Source organism: Mauremys reevesii, linkage group 10 (genome assembly GCF_016161935.1).
Source record: "Mauremys reevesii isolate NIE-2019 linkage group 10, ASM1616193v1, whole genome shotgun sequence".
NCBI lineage: Eukaryota > Metazoa > Chordata > Testudines > Geoemydidae > Mauremys > Mauremys reevesii.
The window spans coordinates 25861983-25881647 of NC_052632.1; the positions used below are offsets into that span (position 1 = coordinate 25861983).

General features: G+C 42.8%; 1 protein-coding gene across 1 annotated transcript in view; it reads left to right on the top strand.

The window, feature by feature from the left end:
• LOC120373317 (myocardial zonula adherens protein-like) overlaps nt 1–15331 on the top strand; it is an 86440-nt gene extending 71109 nt beyond the window's left edge. Inside the window, exons 13-15 of the mRNA XM_039491591.1 lie at nt 11287–11997; nt 13326–13548; nt 14669–15331. Coding sequence (XP_039347525.1) covers nt 11287–11997; nt 13326–13548; nt 14669–14809 — 1075 coding nt within the window. The 3' untranslated portion in view covers nt 14810–15331. The remainder of the gene's footprint in view (nt 1–11286; nt 11998–13325; nt 13549–14668) is intronic.
• The last annotated feature ends 4334 nt before the right edge of the window (nt 15332–19665 follow it).

The window sequence follows — 19665 nt, forward strand, 5'->3', positions numbered from 1 at the left end:
AGGTCTCATTAACTCTGAGTAAAGCAAAAAATCAACCACTCTGACTGTGAAACTGCACTGGGCTTGCTTCAGAGCAACTGGATCTTGAGTCTTCCTTGTAGAAGTTTCCTCTTAAAAAATATATTATGATTTATAGAATAATTTGAAATATGGATTAATTTCTAAACTAAATGAAAAGGACTGAAGAAACTATGTACTAATTAAAAACATCTTGATATCTGATATGCTGCACAGAAATCACTAACTAAAAGAAAAGACAAGGATTTTATAATTGAATTTTGTTCAGACTTCATGGATGGATAATGTGTGGTCTTTGATGATGAAGGAGGGAGAGGGGGAAAAAGTTTGTTACTCAGAGAACAGTTAAAGATTTAGGGTCAGATCATCAGCTTGTGTAAATCAGCATAGTTCCACTGTCAGGAGGTCAAACTAGATGATCAGTGGGTCCTTCGGGCCTTTGAGTATATGTACCTAAGTCAAACTGTAAAAATGTTTTCATAATTCAATATCCTGTTTGTCAACACTGGTTTGGATAAATATGTCTTACAACACCGGAAATTAGGGAGTTTCTGGAATAGTCAATGAGATCCATGTAGCTAGGTCCTATAAAATGCATTGAATATGTAAGAGTAAATTATATCGTTTTATTTAGATCACAAAACAGTGTTCATACTCCCATATTCTTTTGTAATTTAAACCATGTTATCAGCTGTCTTGTATTTAACTCAAAAAAGCATTTGCGGATTCAGTTTGCATATACACTGTATAAATAATAATTACATTGTACATTTTAATATCTACAATATGTAGGATTTGAAAAGGATAAACTGCAATAAATATTGTATATTTTATATGAATTTTTAAACTCTAGTGTCTCAGCACTAATTAGAACATAACATAAGTTTACCATAAAAATCATAGAAACAACTTATCCTACAAACCCTTCTAGGTGCTAAACATGTATGAATTTGAAAGTGATTTGTTTGGCTCTTGGACTTTCTTGTTAATGTTTCCTTTGGCAGATGTCCTCTTGAGAACAGGAAATCACTCCCTTGTTTAGGACTGAAAACTGCTCTTTGAGCTAAGTATCAAGTAGATGAAGCTCTTAATTAAAGAAAAGAGAATGTAGACTTGTTTTGGATACACAACAATTGGCATAGTGGTCCCTTCTCCCTCAAAAAACAAACACAAAAAAACTGTTCTAAAAATGACTATCCATTCTGTTGTCTAAACCAAGGGCAGATGAAGACAGATTCCCAAGTACATCAGGGATGATGCTCCATTGACATCACTGGAGTTATACCACTAGAATAAATTGGCCCATTTTTTATAACTTAAATTTCCATTATTAATCAGACATATTAATGAGTGTATATTGTCTTCTAAAAGCATATTTTAAATGAAGCAAATAATATGTTGACTGCCTCAAAAGAGTCTTATAAATATGCAAGCAATAGCAAAGATTAGAACCAGGGACTAATCAATGATGAGCAGTGTTGTTTGCTTTCTTAAGATAAGTTCTGTAAACTAAGTGGTATAGCTTAGCTAATACTTTCTGAGATGTACTTTTATATGGGCATTTTTGATAGCTTTGGGGTGCCTCTCAGACTTGGACTCTGGTTTTCCTGTAAAGTGCCAAAATGCACTAATAAAATCTTGTTAAATCTGGAGGTTTTAATACTTCTAAGCTTTCATGAAGAATTCCAGGATTTTCTGGGTGGGGGGTTGGATTTTTAAGGGGGAACAGGGGGGTTAAGTCACTGATTTGACATTTGGGAGTTTTTATGAGTGGATGGGCAGGTTAAAAAGTGTACAAAGTTTGGCCCTTTATTAAGCCCATAGGCTGTTCAGGAGATCTCACCATCATCAGTGTAGGAACACACACCACCAGAGGGGCGGGGGGGAAGGGGGAAAGAGGATGGAAACATCTATTTTAATTTTTTTAAGTAGGAGATACTAGAAAAAAATAAAAATGGAAAATGGAAAATTTTGTTTCCAAAACCCAGAAGTCAATGGCATTTTGAGTCAAAATTTAATATTTTTAGTTTTGCTTTGAAATATCAATTTAAATTAAGATTTTTTTTTATTATTTTTTTTAGAACTTCCCAGTTGATAAATCAACAATTTTGATGCATCCACATTTTTCTGATAAAACTTTTTAGTTGAAAAATGTTGACCGGCTTTAATGCTGTAGCCTTTTTCCTATATATCCCACCCCGAAAAAATCCTTTGGTGTGGATAGAGAGCTTCAGTCTGGTACCTTCCAGAAGTATTAAAAATTCAACACATGCAAACATCTATCTCTATTGGAATGTCCCCAATGAGTTGTATACCGGTAATATGTCAAACAATATTCTTTTGGATACATTGCCTAATTACTTGAAAGCCTAGTCTCCCTATAAAAAGAGCAATATTCCTCTCTCCTATCCTTGTGTCATCTGTCACTTCATTTATTATAATTTATTTATCAGAAGAGTGGATTTTCTTTCTCTTTTGCTCTTGTTATAATTGGATTTTCTTATAGGTTCCAAGATATTTGCCATACAAATAATACTGAATTGCATAGCAACTGTTCTTATACTATTGAGGAATAAATTGCATTTGACTTCAGACATGATGGAAAACAGACTATCGCCTTCTGTCAGCTGTTATTAGATAGCACTTTCTCTTGGGACAATATCCAAAGTGGGGAGCATAGTACAGTCGACTACTATAAGAAACAAAGGGGACCAATCCTGTGAAATACGAAGCACCTTATATGAGTGCTGAACAAAGTGTTCAAGAAAATAGTAGGTAAATGGAAGAAATGTTCCCCTCTAATGTGGAGGCAAAACATGCTCTAACACAAAGAAAACGTTCTTCAAGACAAGCTATGAAAATACTATTTATGTGTAGGGTTGCCACCCTCCACGATTATCCTGGAGTCTCTAGGAATTAAAGATTGTCATGTGATGAAATCTCCAGGAATACGTCCAAGCAAAATTGGCAACCTTACTGATGTGCAATGTAAATATGCTACTTCTGAACCCCAGTAGAAAAAGAAGTGGCCAAAGTCCCTAGATTGTATTAGGCTGACCATGTTCAGTCTGATGACATATACTTGTCCTGGAAACAGGGCTGTTTGGGGCATTTCGTTCCTGAAAAACAGTTCTCTGTACTCTCAGCTGGCAAGGCCTGAGAATGCATGACCTTCCCCTTCCCCGCAATTGCTCCAAAAGCCAGTTCATAGCAGGGAGGTAGGAGTGAGGAGAGGGTTTCAGATCCATTTCTACCTTTGAGCATTTTCATCTGCTTTCCACTGCCTAGGCATCCATAATGGCTTCTGCTGAATAAGTGACAAGATCAAACTCGACCAGGAATGTATATTCACCCCATTCTTTTCTATAGCTGGATCACTTGATGACCTCCACCTAAATTGCTGATCATACTTAAACAATAAAGAGAATTCTAAATCGTATCCTAATACAGGCATCATATACTCAGCATTCTTCCTAATGATGCTAGCTAAAGACAGACAAATGTCACAGTCTGAGTGATTGTCCTTACGAGTGATGCCATAAGGGAACTCTCACATGTTTTGTATCCAGCACATCATTGCTGATGATTCATGTTGGTAATTTGCAACATGAGATTTCATCCCCATCACCATTTTTCCTACGGTTGCATGGTGGTGTTGCAGTTTAGAGTTAGAAATATAAATTGTAAGTGCTATTACCTTTCTGCACATGTAATAATGATTGAACTGAAGTTACACAGCAGCAACTCAACGTGTAATAGTGATAGAGCTGTAGACCATCCCGCCTAGACCTGTGCATGAAAAGAAGCCTCTGTATGTGTGCCTCCCGGTTCCCCTACAGAAGAAGGAGGCATTCTCTTTCCATGACATTGCCACCTCTTTCTCTGTGGTTTGCACAAGGAGAAGAGGCAGAGATAGGGCAGCAGGAGGTGAGCTGAGGGATATGCATCATCCTGCTGTGTGAAGAGTAAGCTAAAAAAGTTCCATTTATAGGTCTAAAGGGTTACTGGGAGTTGGCCAGAGGAGGGGCTAGAATTCAGAGCAGATGCAGGGGACTTAGAGCCTTCGTTTGGCCTATTGCAGCTTCCACGGGGTCATCTAAATTGGGGAGGGGGGAGTATTCTTGCCTATTTGTCAGAGGCAAAACCTGCCTCCCCTGACAGAATGATCAAGAAGAAATGGGGCAAACATATTTTTTTTCCTTCTCCTGTAGGATTTTCTGCAGGAGGGGATGATCTGGCCTAGGGGCAGCAGGCACTGATACAATCCACTCAATAGTCATTTAGTTGGGTTTTTCTCACCATGATCATGGTATTTTTTTTTTCAATGGGTAGCTGCCGACTTGATTAATCTCATTTCCCCTGGCCCTCAGCCTTTCCATTCACCTTCCAGCTGAGCAAACAAAGGGGTGGATAGTCATTTTAACATGCTTCCTCCCTCAATCCCTCTGGGATTGGCCTTCAGTTCATCCTGTTCATAAAACAACTGTTTTAACAATCTCTGAGAAATGTGTCTCTTTACTAGTACTTGGACCAAGCGGCCTCTATTGGGATAAACTTTAAAAGACCCAAATCTGCCACCTGGGAACCACCATTCAGCTAATGTCTTTATTATTATTTCTACTAGATGGAGTGGGTTTAATAAAGATCATGGCACTCATAACAACCAGTTGAGAAAAAACAAAATAAGCAAACCAATGGAGTCTGAAGTTCTATATTTATCTTGCGTATTATGCACAAAGATATTTTAAAACAAGTTTGACATAACAAGGACACTGTCTTGTGTTCTTTGTTTAGATTTTGCATTTCTCTGTTTGAAAGTCCATGGAGTCAGTTTCACTTTTGGCTTTTTTAGTGTTGCAAGGTTTAGCTCTTGCATTGTGAAGAGGAATGTTTGTTTACTTCAAATTCTCTGTCCTCGTTTGGGAAATTTTTAAAAAGGTAGAAATGTATCCATTGTCACTACATTTTATAAAAACCTGTATTTTCAAAATGTAAATTTGTGGCCAAACTAAAAATAGTCAATAGAAAATGTCAATTTGCAAAAATCCCTGTAATCTCCACCTTTACCCTTACTAAGCAATCCCTGACAATTAAAAATCTTGAGTCCTAATTAAAGTCCTATAGTCAGCTAAAAGATAATGTCCATTGAAACAAATGGAAATGGCTGGATTTTTACCAGTGAAAAATGCAAATAATCAATTTTTGTGAGAAATCTAGACCCTCACTACTTTCTCAGTAAAGTGATTGTTGAACACTGGACACAAGTATCTGCTTCTGTTCTTTGCCATTTCTTTCATCCAGCTTACTACAAAATGTGTTCCTTGCAATGAACATCATGACCACTTCCAAGAATGCAGACTTTGTGACATGGGGATCCATCTTGAGTTGAACTCTGATGGGCTCAGGGCCCTTTGCCTCAATTGAGTCGCTTGATTTATTTAGTGCAGAAGTCAGCAACCTGTGGTTCACAAGCCACAGATCTTTTCAAACATCTGCACTGCTCAGCTTGAAATAGGAAACTGGCGCCACCCTACCATCCTCATTCAATTCCCTTCCTTCTCCTCTCAATCCACCCCTCTCTTCCTGGTTCCTGCTGTTTAAGTCCCACTCCCTGTAGTCTTGAGTGCATTTCTCCTCTTTTGCTGGTTGTCTTGTGTTAATGTTTTGGGGGAATATAGATGTATTTGAAAATTGCCATTTTGAATCTCATCCTGGTATCTGTTCTCTGACACCAGTCACTTTACAAGGGGTGCCCCATTGCACAATAATTGAGTGAATATGACAACATTATATAAATGTTGCTCTGGGGGTGGTAGACAGCTAATTTCTATTATCCTTGTTTGTTTGTTTAAAGTACTACTAGAAAGTTTAACAAAATGACTTGCTTCAGGCATTAGGAAATTTTCTATCCAGCGGTAGGGTCTGCTTTCTAACTGCAGAAGCACCCAGGTTGGGGGAGCGAAAGGAACAACTTTTCCACTTTGATACATGCAGGCTGCTAAGAGTGCTGAACAGAAGGTATAGATGCTGTCCTTTCCCATCTTTTTTGCTTTTTCAGCCATTACCAAGAGCTAATTTGGGAGGTGGAGGGACTTGTAAAAGTCCCCACAATTCAGACTTGAGTAAGCAGCCTGATCCTGCCCTCTGAACAGTGAAACCACCACACTGATTCTTCTCTGTCTTCGTTCCTGCTGTCATGGAGGAATGAACAAGATTTGTCCCTAATGAATTAAAACACTGCATGAGTAATCGTTGATTGGCTAGGTTGAAAAATGAGACATCAGGATCTCAGTAGAAAAAATATTGCAGAGCCTGAGCTGGCTGCATCATTGGTCCGAACAGGTAGAACACAATTGGGTGACGAAGGATTGCATTCACAACTGGCTTTGCTTCCAATATCATCTATGACAGTTTATTTTTAAGATACAGTACCCCACAATGTATGACCCTATACACGGTTATCTGGAAGGTGAGTGTGAAGTTCTGTGCAAAGCGGGAATGCAGTTGGCAGGGATGTGGGATATTAGAACCCAAAGTAGTTGCGGGTAGAGAGATAAGGGGGCCTGGGAGGAGGAGGTTTGGTCATGAGTTGGTATATTTGTGTATATGGGATCCAGCAGGGGCATGTAGAGGGGGAGGTGATCAGGGTTTGGAGAAGGGTTGTGTGGAAAGTTTAGTGGAGGGAGGAGCCTGGGGCTTGTGTGTGGGAAGGGACTGAGGGGGGTTATAATGTCTGTGTGGGGGATGCAGGGGTTTTACTGGGGGGGTGTTTGGTCAGACAGGGGAAGGTGGGCGGAGGTTTAGGGGGCAGACTCGCAGAAGGGGGGTTGGGCACGTTTGGGATGGTGGGGGAGGGGGGGAGACACGGGTCGGGGTGGCGTGGTGGCTTGTGGACGGTAGGTACTGAAGGCGCCAGGGATGGGCGGGGCCCATCCGGCTGGGGGGAGGGTGTGCGCGCGCGGTATAAGAACGGGACCTAGAGAGGGGCGGGACGACAGGCTACGGGCCCAGGGAAGGGGCGGTGCCTTCAGCAGCGCACACACCCGCGTTTCAACAAACTCTGACCCCGCTGCCGTACCGTCCCTTCCGGTAACATGGTGGCCTCCTGTGGGCAACGGAAGCAGCTGGCGGAGCCGGCTCTGGGGAACCCCCCGCAGTGGCACGTGCCCGTTCCCAGCCGGCCGGCCGGCAGCATGTCATCGCCGCCAGGGGAAGGCGGGGAGCTGCGGGGCCGAAGCCTGCAAGAGCTGCGGGAGATGCTGAGGCGCCAGGAGAGGCTGCTGGCCGCTCGGTGAGCCCCGGGTCGGGGGGGGCGAGACCCCGGGATAGCGCCCCGGGGCGGGGCTGAGCCGGTCTTTCCCCGCGCACGGGCCCGCGCGGCAGAGGGGGGCGGTAACCGGCGCAACTGCTTCCCGCCGGGGACCAACTGCCCGCCCCCAACACACACACACAGAGCTGCCCTCGCGCACCTTCTCTTCAACGCCCCGCTGTCATCCCCGCCCCCCCCACACAACTGCCCCGTCTCCTGTGTCCCCCCCCGCCGCCACGTCCAACACACACACACAGACAGAGCTACCCCAACGCCCCGCTGTCATCCCCGCCCCACACACACAACTGCCCCGTGTCCTGTGTCCCCCCCCCCGCCGCCACGTCCAACACACACACACAGACAGAGCTACCCCAACGCCCTGCTGTCATCCCCGCCCCACACACACAACTGCCCCGTCTCCTGTCGTCCCCCCCGCCGCCACTTCCAACACACACACACACACACTGCTACCCCAACGCCCTGCTGTCATCACCGCCCCACACACACAACTGCCCCGTCTCCTGTCGTCCCCCCCGCCGCCACGTCCAACACACACACACAGACAGAGCTACCCCAACACCCCGCTGTCATCCCCGCCCAACACACACAACTGCCCCTTCTCCTGTCGTCCCCCCCGCCGCCACTTCCAACACACACACACAGACAGAGCTACTCCAACGCCCTGCTGTCATCCCCGCCCCACACACACAACTGCCCCTTCTCCTGTCGTCCCCCCCGCCGCCACTTCCAACACACACACACACACACTGCTACCCCAACGCCCCGCTGTCATCCCCGCCCCCCACACAGAGCTGCCCTGCCACCCCCTCCCCACCGCCGCCACTACTTCCAACACACACACACTCTGCTTCCCCAACACCCCACTGTTATCCCTGCCCTACACACTGCTGCTCTGCCTCCTGCCCCCCCAGCCACCACCTCCAACACACACACTCTGCTACCCCAACACCTGCTGTCATCCCTGCTCCACACACACGGGTGCTCTACCTCCTGCCCCACAGCCACCACCTCCAACACACACACACACACTCTGCTACACCAACACCCCGCCTCACACACACAGGTTCCCTGCTTCCTAATGCGCCCTCCCCCACCTCCCAAGCCAACGCAGACACATCGAAAGATGCATTGCTACCCCAACACACAGCTGTCATCCCTGCCCTACACAGAGAGCTGACCTGCCTCCTGCCCCCCCCCAGCCACCACTTCCAACATACATGCGCATACACACAGAGATACGCACTGCTACCTCAACACACCGCTGTCATCCTCACCACACCTGCGTGCACACACAGAGCTGCCCTGTCTCCTGCCTCCCCCAGCCACCACCACCTATAACACAGACACACACACACGTGCACACAAACTCACCACTACCCCAACACCAATGCATCGCTATCATCCTGCCTCCTGTTCCCCCCCAGCCACCACCACCTCCAGCATGCACAGATAGACACACCACTACCCCAACACCGTTGTCACCCCATCCCCCCCACGCACGGATCAGTCCTCTGTCCTGTCCCCTAGCTCCCAGCTTCCACCACCTCCAACACACATAGAGGCACCACTACCACAAGACCAACACACCGCTATCATTTCCCCTACATTAACACGTGCACACACACACACAGCTGCCTGCCTCGTGTTCTCCCCCCACAGCCGCCAGCACCTCCAACACACGCAGACATGACACAGTGAAGCCTGATCCTGCCAGTGACTTTACATGAGCACCCGTCCCCCCACTGTCCGCTGTCACTTTGGACGGTGGATACCACGGTGACAGGAGCTGTGCCCTTTTGAGAGGGATAACAACCAGGTCACAGATCGGACTCAGTGGGCAGAACAGGCCCAAGAGTCATAATGATTTTCCCCTATTGAAAGGGCCACCTCACGGGAGCTGTTGCCAAGCACAGAGAGTGCTGTGATAAGGGACAGAAGGATTTGGGAGTCCAAGCACTACAGGATCAGACTATTGTAGAATTCAGTGCCAGAAGGGATGACCGGATCATCTGGTCTGATTCCTGTGTATCACAAGCCACCAACACGACGCAGCACCCACACGCTAAACCCAGTGACCAAAGTATTACGGTCTACAGGAAACTAGACTGTTAGGTGCCACAGGCAGAGAATAGGTGGGACTGAGGTGCACCAATGCCCAAAGCCCCTGCAGTGGCAGGAAAATGATTGTTAGGTAGACAAAGCTAATCCTGGCAAGTAACCTGCACCCACACGCTGCAAAGGAAGGTGAAAAAGTTTGTTACTGCCAATTTGACCTGGGGGAAAATTCCTGCCTGACCCAACACGTGGTGATCACTTAGATCCTGAGCCTGGGAGCAAGAACCAGTGAAGAACAATAAATAAGTGATGTTTTTGCTTTAGTAGGGCCTGATCTTGCAAGCACTTAAGCATGAGTGACGCTATTCAAAGTCAATGGGGTTCCTCACATGAGTAAAACCACCCCATATGTTTACATGTTTGCGGGGTCAAGGCTTTAATGATTGTCAAATCTGACATGTTACCTACAGAAATACATTGTTTTTAAGGAGGCTTTCTAGTCTCGTTTCAATAAAAGGTGTGTGTGTGTGTGTGTTAGTTAATGAGTAAAGGCCAAAGTGGGGAGGGGAACGCAATTTATGGGGGGAATATAGAGAGGTAGTATCTAATCTTAGGCTATGTGTTCATTGTAAAAAAGATATGTCTTGTTTCACATCGAGATAGCTAATTTGATGTAAAATTGTAGAGGAGATGAGACACAAGTAGTTTTATACCTCAGCATAGCTAGTTGAGGTAAACCCCAATTAGTGGGGCTATGATTGATTACAACTAGCTATGCTGAGGTAAAAACTCCAGTGCCTGGTCCCTTCTAAAAAATGACAGTGAGGTAGCTAACTTAGTATGAAGACATATCTTTTTTTTTTTTTCCTTCCAGTGAAGGAAGACTAAAGGGTGGGGGAAAAGGAAGAACTAGAACAAACATGCATCCTGCACAAATGTGCAATTTTAGCCCTATTCTCTTAGGCAGGGGAGGGCAAACTTTTTGGCCCAAGGGCCACATCTGGGTGGGGAAATTGCAAGCAGGGCCGATGGTTGGGGTGTAGAAGGGTGTGTGGGGGATGGGAGGGTGCAGGAAGGGGCTATGGGCAAGGAGTTGGGGCAGAGAAGGGTGTGGGGTGTATAGGTGGCTCAGGGCAGGGGTGCAGGGAGGGGTTCAGAGTGCAGGAGGGGGCTCAGGGCAGGGGGTTTGGGTCTGGCAGGAGGCTCAGGGCAGGGAGTTGTGGTGTGGAGTGCAGGAGGAGTTTGGGCTCCGGCCCGGTGCCACTTACCTGTTAGTAAGTCAGTAAAACTTCCTTGGACCCAATTTACTGGTTGTGAATGCTACTCATTTGTGTCAGAATCGCATAAATTTCTAGGTTGGATTTCACACACATACACTTCTCTGATTAATTTGCTACAGATAGCTTTGATAACATAATAGAGTTGTGAAGACTATTCTGGGTAAGGCTGTCAAGACAATAGTTTAAGAAGTATACTCAAATTTTACATATGTTCACAGTTCTAAAGTCAATTGATAAATATCTTCAGTAATCATAGCACAGTTCACTTCAGTCTTGTGTTTTGCCCTCCGAGTTCTGTGATCTTTTAAATGAAATCACTGTAAAATATTTGCCATACCATTAATTCAGCTCAGAATAATCTTCACTTGTTTTGGTAAAATGATTACTTTTTTTCTGCTATAGTCATGAACTTATAAAACTACAGATGTCTTGCATTTATGCAAACTTTAGAATTCTAATGTTTTCAGAATGTTTTATGTCATGGAACCAGCAATGTTTTAATATTTTCATGAAACTATTAACTTTATCCATCGGATATTACATATGTGAATATCAGAAGTAAGACTGAGGGTTCTCACGTAACTCTTTCTTTCTTATTTTTAGGGCTTTTATTTATAGACTTCCAGATAAAGGTAAAAAGATCTCTGATTTTGTTGAAAAGCTGAAGCTTGCCATAGCACAACATGAAGAATTAAGGAGAACAACTGAACTGTTGTCTGTTGTTAGACTGGAGTTTCAGACAAAACAACAGGAGATTAATACAAACAAGCAAAGAGTTGCCCTGAGTGAGGACAAATCAACAAATAAAGTTTTCTCATCTATTTATGAAAACTCTGCTACTAATGTAAACAAAACTTCTAAAACTGTTTTCCAAGACAAGGAAGCTGAATGTACCGAGAAAAGAGACACACATACGGCTTCTGCAAAGGGCCATAAAAAACGTGATCAAATAGGGAGTATGATCGAAGACCATGCAAAATCTCACGAAAGTAAATCCAGTTTAAATTCATCCTCAATCAGCCTGATGAAAATTGACCAGCAGATACCTAAATACAGTTCTCTGGGTGAAATAGAAAGTACAGTGGATGCTTCAGGCAACAGTGGTGACATGCTGGTTGAGGCATTTGAAAGAGTTGCAGTTGGAGATGGGAATAACAGTGAAAGAAAATCAGAAAAAGAACAGGACATTACTAAATTTAAGAATAATCCCTTTGGAAGCCTTCCCACGGTGGCACCAAAAAAGCCACATTATATTGAAGTTCTAGAATCAAGAGCTAAGAACCCAAGATCAAAAAATAAATTTAAAACCAACATGTAAGTATTACAGAATAGAGAAGTTTCTCATAAATAGGAGGACTAACTATCTATATAAAATTGGCGACTGTAAATGCTTTTTGCTTTTGCTTTGTTTTGACAGAATTAGATGATCAAAAAGACATATGGCATTTTGTGGTATGCTAGTTTAATGTGTTAGTCCCCCACATGTGGGGACTGGGGCTAAAATCCCGATTCAAAAGTTATCTTAAAATGTGTTGCTTAGTCTCCTGATTCCACAAGTAATAAATAATCATCATCAACACTTAAAGGGTTTTTTTTTTTTTGGTCCATGCTACAAAGCTATTACTTAACTGGCAAATATTCCTTTAGGATTACAACTGAACTGTAATAGTGGGTGGCTTTTCAGGATCACTCTAAATTTTAATTTCTGTATTGGCAAAATTGTCTGGAAACTTCCAACAGTGACTACCTGAAGTTTCCCTGACTCCCAGCCATTGCCATTTTATGGGCACAAAATAAGCAGAAACAGAGAACTAGAAGTATAACTTCTGGCAGAGATTTTTTTTCCCCGGAAGAATATTTGCTACAAGTTGGTGATATGATAGAGTTTTGCACCTTTACTAGGTGCTATGCTGGAAATAATTGATATGCATGATGGAGCATCATCACAGTGTCTTCATGTACTTGAAAAGATGGACCTATTGTAGCTGCAGACCACTACAAAGTATGTTGAAAGTATTAGAAGATTATAAGCTGTATGAAATCGCTAGTTCATTTTTTCCATTGATTAAAAACTTCAGATATTCAGAGGAAGGCAGGAAAGAGTGACTCCAGGTGTCTGTGTAGTATGTGATTTTATGGTTAGTATTAGAAACCTGTGTGTAGAGAGAGATTGTACTTAAGTAAGGCACGATCCTTCAATGTGCTGGAGCATTTCCTGTGAGAAAATGAATGTCCTCAACCTCAGGGAAGTTAATTGAAGTAGATAGTGTTTGGTAGATTGAGAGAGGCAGCATATTCTAATAGACTCATTGCTGAGTTGGGGACTCCTTCATTCTAATCCTTGCTAAAGCAGTGATTTACTCTGTGGCTTCAAGGAAGTCACTTAACCTCGCCATGAATTTTTCCTCACTGGTAAAGTTTCCTTTCTTATAAATGTGTTGTGAAAATTAATTACCTTTTTACATGAAGAAGTACTATGAAAGTTCGGCTTATTGTTCACTTATGTGGTACATTATAATATGACCTGATTTATACTGTCTCTTAGTCTTTCTGTATCAGAAATGACTCTTTCTAGAATTAAAACTATGTCTTAAATTCACATTGCAAATATGGGTCGCAACTTCACATTTGATCCCTTTTAGATTACCAGCTGAGTGGAGTGTCTCATCTCATGATTCCTCACCTAGTCGTTCACCTAGGAGACTTGGGTCTTCGATTTCTGAAGAAGAAAGACGTCTTAGAGATAAGAAACATCTGGATGACATCACAGCAGCCCGGCTGCCACCACTTCATCATGCACCTACCCAATTGTTATCCATAGAAGAATCAATAGCAATTCAGACACAGCAAAAAGAAATTTATGAGGTACGAATCGGTGTTACTGTTTGGTCTGGAAAATGTAATTATATTGCTGGGACCATTCTGAAAGCCACAGTATAAAGGCTATGCCTTTCATATGTTAGTCAGTTGAGACTTCCAGACTCTTTATAAGGTCAGATTAATTTTTCTATTTTATTCTGTCAGTGGTTTTTTTTCAAATTCATTCTTTAGAGCTGTTTATCAAGCAGTGAATAAAATTTAGCATTATTCTTTGCATATAGTAATGATCAATTCATTACAGTGTTACTTGTCACTTCTGTGATTTGAACTCAAAAAGTATGCTCAGTAACAAACATACCAGTCACTAGCGCATGCTGGATTACCTATTCAGGCTAATGAAGGCAAAAGAAGTATCCAGTATTATAGATCTGAAAGGTGTGCAAGTAATTACAGTTGATTTTCTTTGCACTGTGACTGGCAATGACCAAGTTCTTTGTAGTCACTGGAGGTTAAAGAAGTTTCATTTTGAACAGAGATCTGGCACTGGATGTTGGCATTGAATTCCATATGATGACAGACTGGTAATGTTTAAAACTAGACAACTAGTAAAAACTTGTTGGTATTCGGCTATTTAATTTCAGTGTGGTGCTGCTTAATATTTTATAAGTACGTACTAATTAATTATCTCTGCATTCCTGTGATTTAGGTAAATGTTATTTCCCCTTTTTACGAAGGGGGAAACTGGAACTGGAACAATTACGGGAGTTGCCAAAGGCCACAGTCTTTGTCAGAGCTGGGTTTGGAGCATGGGAGTTCTGTTTCTCAGTCATGTGATGACTCTGGTAGGCCACATCTCTACATAGGCCTGATCTTGCTCAAGTAGAAGCAGGTCTTATGTAAGAATTGCAGCATGAGAAGCTGCTGCTCAAGTAATAAAATGAAATCATTTCTAAATCAAAATATTAAAGATATTTTTGTTTAAATTTAAGGAACTGTCCACTGTTTCTTGCAGATATTAGGAATTGCTGGGATGAAACTTAATGTGATCATGCCAGTTACTCTGTAATGTTTCTATTTTTCAGCTAGTAGGTTTTTGATATCCAGGATGAATAACAAATTGTAGTTTAACTTATGTCTCTCTCTTTCCTGTGTGTGTTTGTTTTAGGAAATGCAAGCCAAACTTGCTGCGCAAAAACTAGCAGAAATGTTGAATATTAAAATGGTCCGGTATGAACCTGAAGGGGAAACCTCAATGAAGTACAGAGAAGTGAGGGATGAGGAAGACTACCATTCTTTGGAAGACTGAGTTCAAAAAGGAAAATACCTGGCAGTGGACAGTATAACTGATCTCTTGCGCTACCCTTTTAAAAACTCGATAACCAGGATTCTTGGCCATGTAGATTGCTGTGTTTGCTAGAGGAGATGTGGCACTGTAGCTCTGGGAAGGGATTAATAGTTTAAGTAGAAATTATATTGGTGTTTGTGGCCTGATTTTCACAGACAGAGAATGTGCTCAGTGCCTCTGAAAATTGCCCATTGGGCTTTATATAGCTCAGCTAAAGTAGCTGTTCAGCATACTGTGGTAAGCAGTGACAGAGTGTTTACAAGAAGATGGTTATAGTTGGCGGGAAAAATGAACATAAAAGGAATAAATATTTATTAAACCTATTGTGAATAGATAAGAACTCTGAGTTATTTTATAACTCAAATCCTCTTCAGGCTCTAAGGGATGTTCTCTCCAGTTATGGTGACTCTTGTTAAGCAAATCTAGAGATTTAATTAATTTGAAGACTAATATTTTCTATTAAAGGCCTTGATTTTTTTATACTATTTTTGTACATTGATTAAACTTTTGGAATACTATTGTCTGCTGAAATTAATAGAACAGATCCTTCCTCTATTTCCTCTAGAGGAAATAAAGTCTTGGGTGTTTTTTCAGTAATGCAAACTAGCCAACCATTGAAGATCAAAAATCTCTCAAACACAGTAGCATTTTCTTTGTTTCAACTGAAGTTTGAAGGTGAAGAGCACCAATGAAAAGCTTTTGTTAATTACAAAGAAATACAGCTCAGATAAAAAAAATAATAGAAAATTCTTTATTTTACGTGCCAAGACCTGGGTTCTGAGATTCCTCTGCAGCATAAGGAATACAGCTCCCTGCTACTGACTTAGTTATTGGCAATAGCATTAGCTGTTGTAGGAGAACTCAAGCCATGGCAGGTAAAAAGACTTTCGTTCATCCACTAGCATTAAATATAGTATAGTGTAGTCTGCGTTGAATGACTAACATCTGGAAACTTAAGGGCCTTTCCAGAGAAGTGCCATACTTGAAAAAGTATGCTCATACCTATAAAACACGCTTTGTGCAAATCATACATAGCTACCTGTCTTGTGTACAGATGCATGTTTCTGAAGCCTCAAGCATTGTGTCCTTCAAATATGGGACCCTGAACATCAGATTCCTTTCTAGCTTCCAAGCATAAGCAACAAGCTAAATCATAGCTAGCAAGCCTATTGTCTAAAGGATAATTCTGAAATTGTGTTGCTGTATTAGGGAACTGGAGGATGCTAATTGAAAAGAAGAAAAGGGCCTTGGCTTGCAGGATGTAGTGAGAATAGTTGTTTTGTACATTCTGGAATAATGAAGCATCCGATTAGATCCAAAACTTTCAGCATTTTGACTACTGTTATGCACGCTTTTAAAATCCGATTCTGCTGGTGACAGTTAACCTTAAGTACAAAAATAACCCAGTTGAACTGGTTAGGAAAACATGTTGAATCTTCAGGTTTTGAAGATTATATTAGAATGCAAACTGACTGGAAATTGGTTATATTTGTTTAAAAGTTGGGGAATCCTGTATATTGAAAGATTAAATAGCAGACACTCTGCTCCTCAGTCCCTCATGTTTAAAGGGATGGAACTGTGGAAGCATGTCTACTTTGTGATCCTGTGGGTTTTAAAAGCAAACTTGCCAGAAGAGTTTGGATTTTGCTCCTGTTTAATTATGTAAGCACCACCCACACTAATCTTAAACCTATTTATGCATTAGTTTCTGGTGATTCTTGCAACCATAGCACTTTAAACTGTGATCTTGTTTGCTTTTCTAAGCTCAGTTCTTGACTGGGGAGGGGCACGCAGAGAATCTTCCCAAGGACAAAGCCAGGTGGTGTAGGAAGAGCTGGCGGCTCATAAGTGCCACCCATTCGTTCATGAATCAATGTCTGACTGTGCTATTAAGGGATACTGCTGAAGTTTTCATCTTTTAGGTGGAACATCCTGTAGTCTTGACCATTTAACATCTGATTTTTCAGAATGTTAAAACTTTGCAACCTCAGTTGAAGTCAACTGAGTGGCAGATGCTCAGCAACACCAAATGCCAAGTTCTTAGTCAATGTAGATCTCAGGTCTCTCTTAAGAGAGATTTTGCATATCTAAAGTCTCTCTTCAGTTTCAGCTGGATACAATATTCATCACTTCAGGTTCTCAGTTTAACCTATTAAACCTCAGCTGCACCCTAATAAGTATTTGCACTATGAAGAGGCTTCTGTCCCAGTATACTCCTCACCACCACTGTCCCACCCTGACTCTCCCAGCTGTGCAAATCCCAACAGGCTTGCCTTCTTCCTCCTCCCTTGGGCAACACAATATAGCTGCCTGGAAGGGAGAGCTGCTGCAAGCACCAGGGAGCATCTCCTGGCCCCGTGTCTCACCCTGTATCTTTTTTTTTTTTGTAACCTTGTCCATCTGCCACCCAAGGCTCCCATCACACCCTTCTGCATCATAGCATCCTTCTTCCTTCCCCCTCCACTGCCTCCATTTCCCTATCCTTTGTTACCATCACCTATCTACAGTTTCTACCAGCTCAACCTGCTCCTCCTCCCCGCCCCTCTTCCCACCAGCACTAATCCAGCTCACGTCCACACATTCCTCTGCCTCTTCCCCTTCATCTTTGATGAGATTTGCTCCTTCCTCATCCTCTCCACCTCCCACACCCATCTGTGCCACTACTCTGCCCCTCTAGTCAATCATTCCTAACCTCACATCTATCCTACTTCTTCCCTCCTCTTCTTGTTTCTGGAACACCCACTCCATCTCTAAAAAGATCACAGCCATCTAGGACCTCTCCATATCTTGCTCCCTCCAGGCTCCTGTTCCTCGCAGAAACCAGAATCCCTTCAGCTGACTCTGGCTCTGCAGCTGTCCTCTCTTTCAGAGTATGTCTGCACTGCAGCTGGGATTTCCAGCACCAGTAGACAGACTCACAGTAGCTCATTCTCCAGCAAGTGGCTAAAAATAGCAGTGTGAATGTTGCAGCATGGGCCGGAACTCAGGCTAGCCACCTGAATCCAAGCCCACCTGACCCCCTTGGTCCAAGCTCATGAAACTAGTTCAAGTTGTCACCCATGCCACTACATCCACACTGCTATTTTTAGTGCGCTAGCTTGAGTTGAGCTAGCACAAGTCTCAACCAGCACTGGGAATCACACCTCAAAGCTGCCGTGCAGACATAGCTCTAGAGGTCTGTCCTCCTTTCTGATTTCCTGCCCTGGATCAGACATGGTGAGGGAGCTGAGTTTCTCCTCTTCTGCTCCTTTTGCTTCCAACTTCTCACTACTTCCCACTCTCTGTTGTGAACAACCCTGCATCTGACTCTTCCCTCTCCCCTCTGTGTTGCCATCATCTACCATCCACCCAATTCCTCCCCATCAGCTTTCTTCTCTGATTTTGACTCCTGTTATATCTCTGGTGACTTCAGCTTCCACATTGATGACCCACCTGATCCCTCATCTGGAAGTTTCCTCAACCTCATCTCTTCATTGTACCATGCAGCACTAGTTCAATTCTCTCACTTACTAAAAAGGTTGTTGACTTGCCTAGGTCTTCCACTAGCAGTGCGCTTGCTCTGATCTCTCGGTTGCTGATTTCCCACATGACTATCATCTGGTCTCAGCATCGCCCATCAGCTCCCCCAGTGTGCCCTGTCCCTTGGCCTTTCTGTGATATCTAGTCCATCAGCTTTAATGAGTTCTCGTCTGCTTTCAGCCCTTTCCTCCTTGCCCTCTCATCCCTTTCTTTCGTCGATATGGTTGTTGATTCTCTCCATGTTTCACTCTCCTCCACCCTTGACTCTTTTGCTCCTCTCTCTTCCATCACAAGGTCTGTTCTGCCAACTCTTAGCCTGGCTTACTCTCAACATCCACTTCCTCAGGTCCTGTTCTTGCACTGTGGTGTGTCTCTGGCTGAAATCCCATGACCAGGCTGACTTCCTTCCTTAAAGATTAGTCTGAGTGGCCAGATGTTAAGTGATCACCTGTGGGTGAACACTTTTCACAAAGCAATAATTCTACATCTGACCTTTCAGACCCCCTTCTCAAAGGAAACCTGCACTACACCTTCAAATGACAAGCCTGGGAGCTTAAATTCATAACTTTGCTAGACACTAAAAATCATGGACTGAATAGACACACTGGATTTCTGGCTTGTTACAAGAATCTAACAATCTGTTCCACCTTGTATTTAGCTGAGACACTGAGTACATTTCCCAGACCTGAAGAAGAGCTCTCTGTAAGCTCAAAAGCTTGTGTATCTCACCAACAGAAGTTGGTCCAATAAAAGATACTACCTAACCCACCTTGTCTTTTTGGGATGAAAATTCACTAGGAAAATGGGAATACTCATATTTAAAACAGTGAAATACAACTGGCATGGTTGATACCAGTACATGGTGCCACAAGTACTCCTGTTCTTTTTATGGTGAGAGTTGTTTCTTACCATGGGAAGTTACAGGAATTTGTACTAAGTAGTATCCCTCCAGCTTACATTTTAAATTTGACATTATGGACTGGGTCCTCACCTAGCATAAATCAGTGCATATCCATTGACGTCATCACTGAGGTCACTGAAGTCCATAATGTTTAATTTAGATATTTGTATTTCTTCCCTCTCTGTGTACACAGATGGTATTAATGTAGTTAGTTATTAGATCAAGGTGTCCAATATAATGGTGTATTTGTAACAGGCTTAAATAGTTGCAGTCCAAAATCTAGCCTTAGTCTAAAGATGAACACTGTATAAGACTCCCTTTGTATACTTTTGCTGACTGCCCACCTTATTGAAATATTTCTGTTTATACTTTTGCTGTCTATCATAAAATGTCTTTT